This window comes from Eremothecium cymbalariae, chromosome 3, assembly GCF_000235365.1.
Source record: "Eremothecium cymbalariae DBVPG#7215 chromosome 3, complete sequence".
Classification (NCBI taxonomy): domain Eukaryota; kingdom Fungi; phylum Ascomycota; class Saccharomycetes; order Saccharomycetales; family Saccharomycetaceae; genus Eremothecium; species Eremothecium cymbalariae.
In genome coordinates, this window is record NC_016451.1 from 1,046,370 (window position 1) to 1,059,778 (window position 13,409).

The 13,409-nt window shown below is 40.2% G+C and overlaps 4 protein-coding genes, 1 non-coding gene and 1 further gene across 5 annotated transcripts, besides 2 other annotated features; 4 read left to right on the forward strand and 2 right to left on the reverse strand.

The window, feature by feature from the left end:
* Window positions 1-447: 447 nt before the first annotated feature.
* Ecym_3553 lies at window positions 448-3,296 on the forward strand (the record flags this gene model as incomplete).
* Window positions 3,297-3,706: 410 nt separating this feature from the next.
* INP54 (phosphoinositide 5-phosphatase INP54) lies at window positions 3,707-4,987 on the forward strand (the record flags this gene model as incomplete). The annotated part of the gene is made up of 1 exon (XM_003645795.1): window positions 3,707-4,987. The coding sequence occupies one exon, from the start codon at window positions 3,707-3,709 to the stop codon at window positions 4,985-4,987; it is 1,281 nt and encodes a 426-aa protein (XP_003645843.1).
* Window positions 4,988-5,091: 104 nt separating this feature from the next.
* Window positions 5,092-6,936, forward strand: Ecym_3555 (uncharacterized protein; the record flags this gene model as incomplete). Its single annotated transcript, XM_003645796.1, has 1 exon — window positions 5,092-6,936. The coding sequence occupies one exon, from the start codon at window positions 5,092-5,094 to the stop codon at window positions 6,934-6,936; it is 1,845 nt and encodes a 614-aa protein (XP_003645844.1).
* Window positions 6,937-7,114: 178 nt separating this feature from the next.
* NAT1 (peptide alpha-N-acetyltransferase complex A subunit NAT1) lies at window positions 7,115-9,646 on the forward strand (the record flags this gene model as incomplete). Its single annotated transcript, XM_003645797.1, has 1 exon — window positions 7,115-9,646. One exon carries the CDS (start codon window positions 7,115-7,117, stop codon window positions 9,644-9,646), a length of 2,532 nt encoding a protein of 843 aa, XP_003645845.1.
* Window positions 9,647-9,781: 135 nt separating this feature from the next.
* Ecym_3557 lies at window positions 9,782-9,861 on the reverse strand. Its single transcript has one exon. It is a non-coding gene; the product is annotated as a tRNA-Ser (tRNA).
* Window positions 9,862-10,060: 199 nt separating this feature from the next.
* Window positions 10,061-10,344: a sequence feature (soloLTR fragment).
* Window positions 10,345-10,481: 137 nt separating this feature from the next.
* Window positions 10,482-10,655: a sequence feature (soloLTR fragment).
* Window positions 10,656-11,307: 652 nt separating this feature from the next.
* Ecym_3558 (arrestin family protein) lies at window positions 11,308-13,260 on the reverse strand (the record flags this gene model as incomplete). Its single annotated transcript, XM_003645798.1, has 1 exon — window positions 11,308-13,260. The coding sequence occupies one exon, from the start codon at window positions 13,258-13,260 to the stop codon at window positions 11,308-11,310; it is 1,953 nt and encodes a 650-aa protein (XP_003645846.1).
* Between the last annotated feature and the right edge of the window lie 149 nt (window positions 13,261-13,409).

Below are 13,409 nucleotides of genomic sequence, written 5' to 3' on the forward strand. Positions count from 1 at the left end.
ATCGTTTAAGAGACAGCGAAAACTAGACGTGGAGTTTTATTTTACTTGTTGGGATAGAGGAAACAAACGGAAAGAGAGCAAGGATTATTGCTATTGCGCTTTAATTAGACAGCGGATCGGGAGGCATACAAGGAAGGTGCCTAAGAAGTTGGAAATCACGGTTCTTTTGACGTGGGGAGGCAGGACTGATATAGGAACAATAGGGAGGGAATTAAGAGACGGGGAAAGTTCCAGTGTGTGTGAGTGCGTTTGTTAACAGTTAACACGATAGAGTTACTGGAAGGAGGATAAAAGTTGTTTGCAAGAACACATAAGTTCAGGAGAGAAATAGTTGAGTGTCGCTGGAGATTTTATTTATTCGCGAACATTTGGAGGGTTCGTAGAGAGGAAGATAGAAAAGTTTTGGAGCAATCGAGAGTGCATAGGTGATTTGAGGTGTGAGGATAGATGAGCACAGTACAAAATATTAGTGATGACCGCTCTGCCGTGATACCAGGCGATTCCAACGGAGGTGACATTTTCACGAGATATAACACTACTACGGTGAACCTGTCTTTAGGTCTTCCCGGCATGTATTCCACGTTTACATCCATCCAGTTACGTCGTCTACGGATTTTAGCTATCATGGCGTCTGTGGCCTCTATATTGGCGGGGGTAATTGGGTTGCAATTGGTTACTGCTATAGATAGAAGAAGAAAGGTTTTCCGTCATCATATGTTACTGTTCTTAATAGTGTTTGATCTGTTGAAGGCGGTCGTACTGTTGGTTTACCCTGTGGTTATCCTGACAGACAATTCTGTTTACGGTACACCCTCTTTCTTCAACGTTGTGGGATGGCTTACAGCGTATGCTATAGAGGGTGCGGATATTGCTATTGTGATCTTTGCAATACACTTTGCACTACTGATATTTAAACCTACGTGGAAATGGGTCAATCCAACGACAGGCAACGTCGAAGGAGGTGTTTACCGCTGGCGAAAATTCATGTATCCACTTGCTGGTTTATTACCTATGATCATGGCCAGTCTTGCATTCGTAGATTACAACAAGTTGCATGAATATAACGATGAACAGTTGAAAATTGTTCTGGATAACAATAACTATTACTTCCCTCAGAAGCCAAGAGTCGGGGGCTACAAACCGATGAGTGCATGGTGCTACTTACCTCCATATCCATATTGGTACACGTTGGTACTGTCCTGGGGGCCTCGTTACTTAATCTTTATATCAATTTGTGGGATCTACGTTAGCATATACGTCTACGTTTCAAGGCAGAGCCAGAAAATAAAAACTGACTTGGGTGAATTCCATGTAGGAGCTGGCCCATGGGGCAAGAAAACTGATCGTCTACAAGATAATAGTAAAAGAAAAGGCCCCTCAACTCCTGCTCAGAAGTGTTTGAGTTGTTGCAAGTACTGCCTTGACCAAATTGGGCCTATAGCATTGTTCCATAGCATTAAGAATTTTTTTTTCTAGCTATCGATGACGATCAGTCAGATACAGATATGTATGATAGCCATTCCGATGACGAAGACAAGCCTTATTATAACGACATAAAGGCTCTTAAATATGAAAATGAAAATATTCCCACGGGAAAGATGGGAAGAACTGTAATGACAAGAAGAACCTCTCAGAAACCCTGGGCTGATGACCTGTTTAATACACAATCGAAGTCCTTCAATTTAGTGAAGCAACTTCAAACTGATGTTTCTCGTGACCAACCTTTGATGTCTCCTAATGAGCAGGCTGACTATGGTGCTCCAAAGCCGAATCCTGTAACAGGAAATTCTATCTCCGCTTTGGGTCTATCCGCAAACTCACTCCACAGAAGTTCCTTTGGAAATGAACCTCTGAACGATGGCTTAAGTGGCCATTTTGATGGTAATCGTTACCCGAAACGTAACATAAAAAAACCAGCTGCGGCAAGGCGCAGCTCAGTTCGTAAATCTTTAGGAATTTCGGATAAGGAATCAAACATGAATTCCACAGTCCTGTCGCCGATTACTTCCCCTTCTAAAGCTTCTAGTAATTATGTGGATGATAAAATGTTTCACCATTCTTCAGCCGTGAATTCTCATGACTTCTCTTTGGAACATCCATTGAAGTATGGGCAGAATACACTGTACAACCGAAATGGAAGTATGGAAAATATACTATCTTCAGCAGCTCTAACTGATGTGCATAAAGACTTTCAGGGTGAAACTTATAAGGAATTTAAAATGCGGAGAAATCAAATTAAAAAGCAACTCAAATCGATATTTATTTACCCTTTTGCATATCTTATTCTGTGGATATTCCCCTTTATTGTTGATTGTACTCAGTTTCATTACGAACTCCGGGAGGGGCCCATAGTGTGGCTTGCGTACATCGCTACTTTCATGCAGCCTCTAAGCTGTGTGGTTGATGTGCTTGTTTTTAGTTATAGAGAAAAGCCATGGCGGTATTCCTGGGCATCGATTCAAAGAAAGGAATTGATTAACCAATACATATTGAAAGGAGAATTAGGTGAGCAAACTATTATGGAGCTTGTCAAAAGCGGAGATGGTAGAAAAGGTTGGTATTATCGTGGGAAATGGATGAAGCTAGAATGTTGGAAACATAAGCCGCAACGCTGGAAGCGAATCTGCTGGTATGTATGTAGATTTGTGAAGGGTTTATTCTTAAACGACTATAGCTTCAGCGATAATTGCAACGATTATACTTATTGGGACAACTACTATACGTTGGGTAGTAGGCCTGCTGGAAATCCATCACCTTCAAAAGATAATAATGACCCCACTGGAAACAATACCACATCTGTAGTGCCTCCATCTGATATTATTAAAATCCCAATTTGGTGGAGAATCATACATTTCTATCCGATGCTGGGTGGTATTGATTTGGACGAGCTGGACCGCGATTTACGACTAAAAAGCCAAAAGAATGATTTGACAATTCCAGGTTTGCAAATGGCATTGGGTAATAGGAGTGCATTGCAAACCCCCGACCCCACTACTCGTAGAAGCTCCTCGATCCAAACAGTACCACCTCCTATATTCAAATCAGATTACAGTATGAAACGAAATGCTGATGAAGAGCAACTGAGTCTTGCCACATTTGGTAAGAAGTCGTCTGCTGTAATGTCACAATCTCTTGAAAACTCGGGCCCTGTGCCAAAACTAAGCGCACATATGGATTTTTCTGATGTAGCAAACACCAATCAACCAGGTGTCTCAAATCCCAGCGAGTCTGATAGAAGATACTTGCCTGAAGATGCAGATCTTCAAATAGACCTGTTGAGTTTCTTGAACGGTTAGATCATGTCTCCTGTTAGTAAATTTCAAATGTTTGGCAATCCATAACGATACCATCGACAAAAATCATCGATCGTTGAAACCAATAATTCTCCATGTAAAATAACGTCGGTTGCCTTGTCTCCATCAATCTACCACTACTAAATCGATAATCAGTTTATAAAATATCTAATTTACCTCTATATAGGTTGTAATTATTCAAATTAATTTCCATTACAGAAACCTCTGTACATCATGTATTCATCCGGGATTGCAATCCTACTTCTCTTATTATCATGTGACAAAAATTGTATCGGGTATTCTGATCCAACCAACTCCTTTTAATCCCTTTAGTTTTGAATCAGACATCTGAAGGGGCTGATAGTAGCTATAAGGTCGCTCTTCTTCAAATGTACTATAACACGTAAGTGGGAATGAGTGATACAGAGAACTTTCAGCAATTGTCAATCTGGCTAACCACTTTTAACTGTGCGAAGTTGTTTCCCTTTGACAAACCCGCAGATACAACCATAAGACAGCGACAGGTAATTGAAAAGCTACTACCGGTCGAAATTCACCATGACATTTACGTGTTATCGTTTCAGGAGTTGGTTTCAATTCCACAAGCCTTATATCCAGGTGTAGTTTCATGCTATCTTGATATTTTGGCCCCTTTAGTGCTGGAACATTTAAACAACGGATACCACAAACTCACCCATAATGAATCAAAACACTTTATAAATAGTAAGAATGAAAATCAAGAATGGTCAGAAGATACTGAGCCGCTTCTAAGTCACATGAGTGGGTTTTCTGTAAACGATAATGTGGCTGGTCAGGAGTCCCATGTGAATGGGTGTTACAAACATGTCGGATCTAATTCAATTGGAGCTACAGGTGTAATAGTATTTGCAAAGACTGATATATCAGTCTTAAATTATGCTACTACTAACGTTCGCTGTGGTAATCTTTACTCCGTGTTGAAGGGAGCAACAGTAATCCAACTAGTCATCGATAGAAATAGCCAAAGGCAGAAGCTCACTTTTATATCTGCACATTTAGCCGCATCAGAAGGTAACAGGAACTTAAAGCGTCGTATCAATGACTTCACTACTGTAATGGACCACGTAAGATATAGCTTCAGCAAAATATTTGATGGATTGGTTTTCTTCTGTGGAGATCTTAATTTCCGTGTGCAACCTCCACAACCCATTGGCTTGGACTACACTGACGCTAACGTCATCCGTACGTTGCTCGATGAAAATGACGAATTAAATATGATTAGGTCCCAACACATAGCCTTGCAAGAATTTGAAGAACCAATAATTGAGTTCTCGCCCACATACAAATACTTTACAGAGATAGATGACAGCCTCTACAACTTCAGACGACAACCTTCTTGGTGTGACAGAATACTCTATAGCAAAAGTGCACACAACTTATTCATTAAAACGCAGAATTATAATGCTATAGTCAGGACACCAGCCCTATATTTTTCAGATCATCAACCAGTGGTATTAGGTGTCACCGTTAATATGACATCCAAACATTTTGAACCATTTGACAGACAAATGCCAAGGAGATTTGAGCATATATTGGGCACAGCCGTTGATATGCTCCTATTCATATTTACCTGGATCCACTGTAGCTACGGAATCCCTGGTGACTTGGTTGCAGGAGTTACTTTCTTAACTATTTTATATGTTCTACTCGATTAACCTGGTCGTATTCTCAAACGTTGATGATGATTTTGTTTTTTACAACTTTTCACATCGCGATACCTTCTTTGATGGAGGACACTGTTTAGCATTATATCATCAGTATGCTCTTCAGAACTGTAAGTTCTGTATTTGCTGGAGGGTGTCAACGGCAGTTGCCTTTTTTAAGATCTAGGATTAGTTTAATGTCAGATAGGCAAGTTAAGAAGGGTTCCGTTAGACAGGTTTCTCCATCAGACATCGAAGATGACCATTTAACTGGAATTAGTTCTTCAGGGAGGAAAAAGATGAAGAAGAACAATGGAATGCGAGCCTTGCGTGATGAATCTGGATTTAAATTAAAAGTTCAAGATATAGGGATTTCTAGACATAAGCAAGTAGATCCAGAATATGAAGTACAAGTCAAAGGACCATTAAGAATAGTACTGCCGTACAATTTTACCTATAAAACTTTCTGCAAACTGAGATGGCGAGATAGGAAGTTGTTCGATATCTTCGTTGATGAATTTAGAGATCGTGAAAAAAGTTACTACAGAAAGGTGATTACCCAAGGAGCTGTTCTATTGAACGACATTCCGTCTACAATGGATAGTATCGTTCGTAACGGTGATTTAATTACGCATAATACCCATCGGCATGAACCTCCTGTTACATCTAGACCAATCAAAACAGTGTTCGAAAATGACGACATTTTAGTTATTGACAAACCAAGTGGGATTCCAGTGCATCCAACTGGAAGGTATCGATTCAACACTATTACAAAAATTTTAGAAAACCAGCTGGGCTACACTGTTCACCCCTGTAACAGACTGGATAGATTAACTAGCGGATTGATGTTTTTAGCCAAGACTCCAAAAGGTGCAGACATCATGGGAGATCAACTGAAGGCTAGAGAAGTCACAAAGGAGTATGTTGCAAGAGTCGTTGGAGAGTTTCCAGTTGAACCGATTACTGTTTCTCAGCCCTTAAAGACGATTGAACCTAAGTTAGGTCTGAATAAGACATGCGATATAAATGAAGAAGGCGCCAAAGAAGCGAAAACTAGGTTCAGAAGAATCAGTTTTGATGGAGAGACCAGTATAGTGAAATGTCAGCCATATACTGGAAGAACTCACCAAATCCGCGTTCACTTACAATACTTGGGATACCCAATTGCAAACGATCCTATATATTCCAATCCTCACATTTGGGGCCCCACTCTAGGAAAGGGATGTGAGGCAGATTACGAACAGATCATATCTAAACTCAATGAAATTGGTAAAACAAAGTCTGCCGAAAGCTGGTACCATCCAAACTCTGAAGGTGAGGTGCTAATGGGGAAGCAATGTTCTCAATGTGAAGCTGATCTGTACACAAACCCAGGACCTAACGACCTTGACTTATGGCTCCATGCATACTGCTATGAATCGACTGAGATTGACCGCGAAGGAAATAAGAAATGGAGTTATCGCACCTGTTTCCCCGAATGGGCATTGGCACCTCACAAAAAGTACTTAGAGCTCGCAGTTGAAGAGGCCAAAAAATGCGAGCCAACTACCACAGCTTTCAGTGTGGGTGCAGTTTTGGTGAACGGCACCGATATCATCTCAGCAGGATACTCCAGAGAATTTCCTGGCAACACCCACGCGGAGCAATGTGCCCTCGAGAAATATTTTAAGCGCACAAATCAGAAATTCACCCCTCCAGGAACAATCATATACACCACAATGGAACCATGTTCTTACCGGCTAAGTGGTAATGAACCATGTGTTCAGAGAATCATCAAACAAAAAGGTAATATATCAACTGTCTTTGTAGGTGTCATGGAACCGGACACCTTTGTTAAGAATAACTCAAGCTTCGTCTCACTAAAACAACATGGTATTGATTACATATTGATTCCAGGCTATGAAGAAGCATGCATCAAAGCTGCAACCAAGGGTCACAAGCCCTCAACGACCGTTAATTGATGCACTTTATCGCCTTAGATCGCAACGTGTTAAATAATAGTAGGTATATCATTCTATACGTAGGACAATTTTTTTCGGAATTTGAACTTCCAACAAGTTTGAAAGCGCGGTTGCTGCTGAAGGTTAGCTAATGCAAACGTTATAGAAGAACTGTCTCTGTGTGCCGATTGAGAACGGTATGTCTAGAAGGAAAGCTGCTGTCGGTCAGAAACCTGTTGCTTTAGGGTCAGGAAGATCGAAAGATGACAACAATATGTTGGAAGCACTGAAGTTGTATGAAAATAAGAGCTACAAGAAATCTCTGAAGATCTTAGACGGGATCTTGAAAAAGAACTCTACACATGTTGAATCATTGGCATTGAAGGGGTTGAACCTAGTGTTCACTGAACAAAAGCAAGATGCGGAACTTTATGTTAAGAAGGCTGTTTCAAGGATCACTGGAACCTTGGCTTCTCCTATCTGCTGTCATATTTTGGGTATTTATTATAGGCAAGTTAAACAGTATGCCAATTCAATTACTTGGTTTCAGGCTTCTTTGGATAATGGATCCACTAATAAGCAGATCTATAGAGATATCTCTAGTTTACAGTCTCAGGAACGGGATTATACCAATTTGTTGGTGTCTAGGAAGGTGTACTGGGAAACCTTCATGGGTTATAGAGCCAATTGGACAGCTTTAGCAATTGCTTATGATTTGAATTCCCAGTATTCCGAAGCTGTTAATTTGCTGTCTCGTTTCGAGGAGCTTGCTAAAGGAAAGCTGACGGAAACGGAGGCTTATGAACATAACGAATGCTTGATGTATAAAAATGATTTGATGTACAAAGCGGCGGGTGATGATGAACAGCACTTGAAGGCGGTTTTAAACAATTTGGATAAGATTGAACCTGATGTATTTGACAAATACGGATGGTTGGAAAGAAGAGCGGCGGTTTACATGAAACTCGGTTCTTCTAAGGAAGCTGCAAAAGTTTATAGGACTTTAATCAAAAGAAATCCCGACAACTTCAACTACTATAAGTTATTGGAAATTTCTTTAGATATCCAATCAAACAACAGGATTCGAAAGGCTCTATATGAAAAGTTAGAAACTTTTTATCCAAGGGCAGAGCCTCCTAAGTTTATCCCATTGACCTTTATTAAAGATGAGACTGAACTTGAGAAAAAGCTGAATCACTACATTGTTTCACAATTAAAACGTGGTGTTCCGGCTACTTTTTGCAATGTAATACCGTTATACAAGCAACGTGGAGAAGTTATTAGTTCAATAGCAGAGAAAATTGTCTTAGAATATTATAACACTTTGGACGATAAAGAATTTCCAATTCAATATGTCTGGACTGTGTATTATTTGGCCCAGCATTATTTGTTCTTAAAGGACTTCAAGAAGGCTAAAGATTATATCGAAAAAGCAATTGAGCATACTCCAACCTTGGTAGAATTGTACATTTTAAATGGCCGGATCCTGAAGCACTTAGGATTGTTAGAAGAAGCCGCATGGACTGTGGAGAAAGGTAGGACATTAGATTTACAAGATAGATTTATCAACACTAAGTCTGTGGAGTATTTCCTCGGAGCAAATATGATTGATAAGGCGGTTCAACTCGTTTCCTTATTCACAAAGAATGATAATGACGCAAATGGTGTTAAGGACCTTCATCTAATGGAAGCCTCTTGGTTCATAATTAAACAGGCTGAAGCCTATTATAGGTTGTATGTTGAACATTCTAAGAAGTTACAATCATTGAAGAACGAGCAAACTTCAATATCTGAAGAAGAGCGGGAAAATAAAACCGCTGAACTAAAGGAATTAGAATATCAAACTGAAAAATGTAGAGGTCTTGCATTAAAAAGGTTCATGGCTATTCCAAAAATTTATAAGCAGTTTGATGATGACAAATTGGATTTCCATTCTTATTGTATGAGAAAAGGTACCCCAAGGGCTTATGTTGAAATGTTACAGTGGGGTGACAGAATATTTTGTAAGCCTATGTTTGTAAGAGCTATGCTTGGTGCTGCGAAGATTTACTTCTCTATGCAAGATGAACTAGATCTGACTGAACAATTTACTTCTGAGCAGACAAATGCAGCTAAAAAGGCTAACAAAAAAGCACGTAAAGAAGCTTTAGCTTTCAATAAACGGAAAGAGGCCGAAAAAAAACAAGTTTTGGCATATGCGGATGATGAAGATGTATTTGGTGAGACATTGGTTGCTGTTAAGTCCCCATTGGAAGCATTCTATACCGAATTCTACAAACCCTTCTTGAATCAAGCTGATGATAATGACAAGTATCACCTGTTAGAATTCCAATATCAAGCAAGAACTGGTAAATTAGCTTTGTCATTAGGTGCTTTGACTAAGTACGCGAAGTTTCATGGTAAAAGTTCACCAATGGTTGGCTGTATGATTTTAATCTTGTTGGATATGACTAGGGAATCAGCCCCTTATGAAGACATAGCCAAGAAAGTCGCCATTAAAGGTATTGAGACTGAATTCAAGAAATTTCCACTTGAAAAATTTTCGGATGATTCGTTTAATTGGTTAGAATACTTAACTTCGAACTATAAAGTCAATTTGCGTTCCTTGTTATTCTTATACCAAGCAAACATAAGCATTGTCCCCCAGGATAAACTCAAGGAATTAATTATTGAAAGCTTATCGAACGTTGAACCCTTCATACAAAACAGCATTTTGCAATATGAGTTGTAGTCTATTTTTTATAACATCCCTAACTTCTTTTTCATCTGTAACCTAATTAACACTAATGTACCAGCTATCCGCTTAGTCAATCCTAATATAGGATCTATGGGTGATATAGCGGTTGTTACAACAAAAATGAAGTAACGACAACAGCAGGACTCGAACCTGCGCGGGCAGAGCCCAAAAGATTTCTAATCTTTCGCCTTAACCGCTCGGCCATGTTGCCTAATTAGAACTGGAATTTTTCAGCCACAAGACGGTTTTTTCGCAACCTCCATGCATGTGTGTTGTCGTAAAATCAAAAGAGCATCCCGATAGTTATGATAGTCAGGCTAAGGAGCATGTTGATAGTCACGATAACAAGACAAAGAAGCAGCGAATCAGAGTCGTTAGGAGACTATGAAGATGATAACCATTGTATAACAGCGAATCAGAGTTGTTAGAAGTGTCAAGATAACCGCTGAGCTGTTATCGGCTAGGAATCTGCATAGCAAGTAAGCAAGAGAGCTTAAGTAGGACAACAGAAACTATATAAGAAGACCCAAACTAGCTAGATTAGATTAGATATAGGTCCAGCTAGATCCCCAGAGGGTAGTTGAGCCAGATTAGAGACTATATAAACAGTAACTGATCATCAACCTAAGTATTAGTTGGCACGTGACGAGAAGTTCAAGCTAGCACGTGACCCCAACTAGTGGCCCTCGACAGGCGTAAAATCAAAAGAGAAGCTAGTAGACAGCGATAACCCAGCTAAGGAGCAGCGTATCAGAGCTGTCAGACGAATATGAGGCTGATAGTCACTGTGAGGATGCCAGCGTGAAACCCACAATGATGTATCAGTGTGAGACCCAGCTAGCTAGATTAGATTAGATGCTAGGTCCAGCTAGATCCCCAGAGGGTAGTCGAGCCAGAGTAGAGACTATATAAACAGTAACTGATCAGCCTAAGTATTAGTCGGCACGTGACGAGAAGTTCAAGCTAGCACGTGACCTCATCTAGTGGCCCTCGACAGTGTGGTGAAATCTAAAGAGTCCTGGAAGAGTGACTAGCTTAAGAGGAGCGTTTCCGTGTTTTGTAGTTAGTAGGAGGATAGTGGTACCCCCAGCTCACCAGAGGGCAACTGATCCGATCAGAGACTGCATAACGGTGCCTGACCCTCAGCCAGAGCTTTATCCGGCGCGCGAAGAGACGTTAAAGGTAGCACGTGACCTTGCTGGGTGCCCTCGACAACATAGTCATGCATAATTATGTCATCATTATGCTGTAATTATAGTTACATATACTTCATGTAATAGGATGAAACTAATGTCATTCGTAACAGCGAGTGTCTTATCTGTCAATTAGTTTACCATTAATTGTATTTTTCATACTACAAGTGTTTTATATTACAATTTATAATATAAAATGCAGTTTGAATAAATTATTTAGTGTCATTACTAATTTAAGAGTATAGTTTATTTATATCCATATCTTGAAGGAAAATAGAACAAAGAAGGTTGATTTGAAGATTAATTCAATGTATGTCTCCTTCTTGGCTCCCAATATGTGCCAGTACGTTTGATACGGTGGCTCCCCTTACCAGATTTGTTCTGGCGTTGCCATGTGAGCGGGTTTCAAGGTTCTGGAAAGAGACTGGGCGTTGTGGTATTTCCAATGGAGTTATAACAAAGCTAGAATTTCCACGAAGGGGGGGGGTGGTGGTATATCACGGAGGAAGATGCAGATCTATGCAAATTTTGTCTTGCAGCAGTACTGGAGTTGCTTGTTGTTCCAAATGAGCTGAATTTTGACTCCCTCAGACGGAGATTCCCTGGCTTTGTTAGATTGATTGTTATGGGGCGATCTTCAGCATCGGGATATGCTGGAGGTAGTTCATCTCCGGTGATATCTGTTTCCACTGCTTTTTCATATGTGGGAACCTCGCCCATTGAGTCTAATTCCCAATGGCTGTTTATGGAAGAATCAGATGGCTGTATTAAGTCGTATGCACTATCACAAGAAACGTGGCTCGCAACTGAAGGTATAACTGTGGTTGGCGATTCCAAAACCCGATTTGCATTATTGTGGAGGCATGAAGTTCCATGAGAACTGTTAATAGTTACGGGCTTCGGCCGGGTAGTTAGACTTCGATTGGAAGATGATCCCGGTAAAGCATCTCTTTCAACTTCTAAATCCTGTAGACCACGGCTAAAAAGGGCCCGGTCAATGCTTTTCGTGTGGCTTGAATTACTAGTTATAAGGGGGCTTGGCAAAGCAGATGTCGTAGAATCCATGCAGATAAGGTTGTTGCTCCAAAGTCTATCGTATACATGGTTACCATAATTTGGAGGGGTGAGAAGTACGGGGTTAGAAGAAGTATGTGGATCTGACATATCAAGACCTGGAATTAGATCTGCAAATAGCAACTCTTCAGGACCATCTGTATTTTCTGTATGCATGTCATTTAAACAAGAACCACAAGAAGGACCGCTAGGTTTCACCCCTAATGCAATATACGGAGATATAAAAAGTTGAACGGGTAGGGATGCTCGGAGTTCTGACACATGACCTTCTGGGTTCGCTAATGCAACGACAATCTTTAACTTATGACGAACTTTGAGATTTTCAAAAATACTGCAATCCTGGATGCATTTGGACAATGATGGGGGTATCAGAACTGTGGTGCTTATTTCCCACTTATCCTGATACCAGTGCTCTTCATTATCATCATCTGATTCGCTGAGATGCCCCAGTGGATCCTTCAATTTCATTTTCATCACTAGCCTTTCATCGTTCGTAATAGACCCATGTGGAGTAGTAAGGCTTGTATATTCCAAAATGCTGATCCTTATATCACCCAATTTTAGACCTTTCAAAAGAGGGACAATCAGAATATGCAACGGTATAGTAGATCCAATGGCAACGGCTTTAGAAGGAATTGAAATCGAATAATCTACCTTGCCAGGCCATGTATTATCCACCGCTATAGTTTCCGTCAACCCTAAAGAAGTTGGTGTTAACGTCCGGATTACTCTAATTGGCTTCCTACAACAAAAATTACAACTGAATTTCCCCCTTTCAAGGGTAGCCACCAAGTTGTAAGTGACTGAAGCATTTTCCAAGCCTTCGACGCTTTCAACCATTGAAAAGGGTAGTATTGCACTGAAAGGAAATTCATAATTACCTTCAGATAACGTGCGACAACCGCCATTCAACGCACTAATATTCATCAACGACCTTGAAGATATGAACTTTTTACCCAGTCCAGGCAAATTAGGCGAAGATTTACTCTTATGCCCTATTGGTACTGCAGAAGCATTAGTACTGCTATTATTGTGAACACCATCTTGAATGCATAAATCATCCCAAACATGTTCAAACACCTTCCTATAAAAACTCACAGGTTTGGCCACAGTACCTGTGGAACAACAAGCCGAAGCCGGAAGATATACCCTGAGAGCACCGTAAAGCCCCAAATTAAGGTGCCTTATTTGAATAGGCTCATTTATAGATAAAACAACCTTACCAGAAAGTAATACAGATGAAGCTTCATCAGAGGACCCTTTGAGAATAACAACACCATTTTTACACGACGAAAACCGAATATCGAATAAAGCGGGTGCCTTAACAGCTGTGCGTGCCATTGTGTTAATCGAACGTATTTAGTCACTAGAGACAGTCCCCCCTTTAGTATTTGTTGGAAGTTGATATCTTAATACTATCACTACTTAAAATGCACTCTAAAACAACCTCAAATGAAGAGTGAAACCACAACACTTGGATAACCAGGATT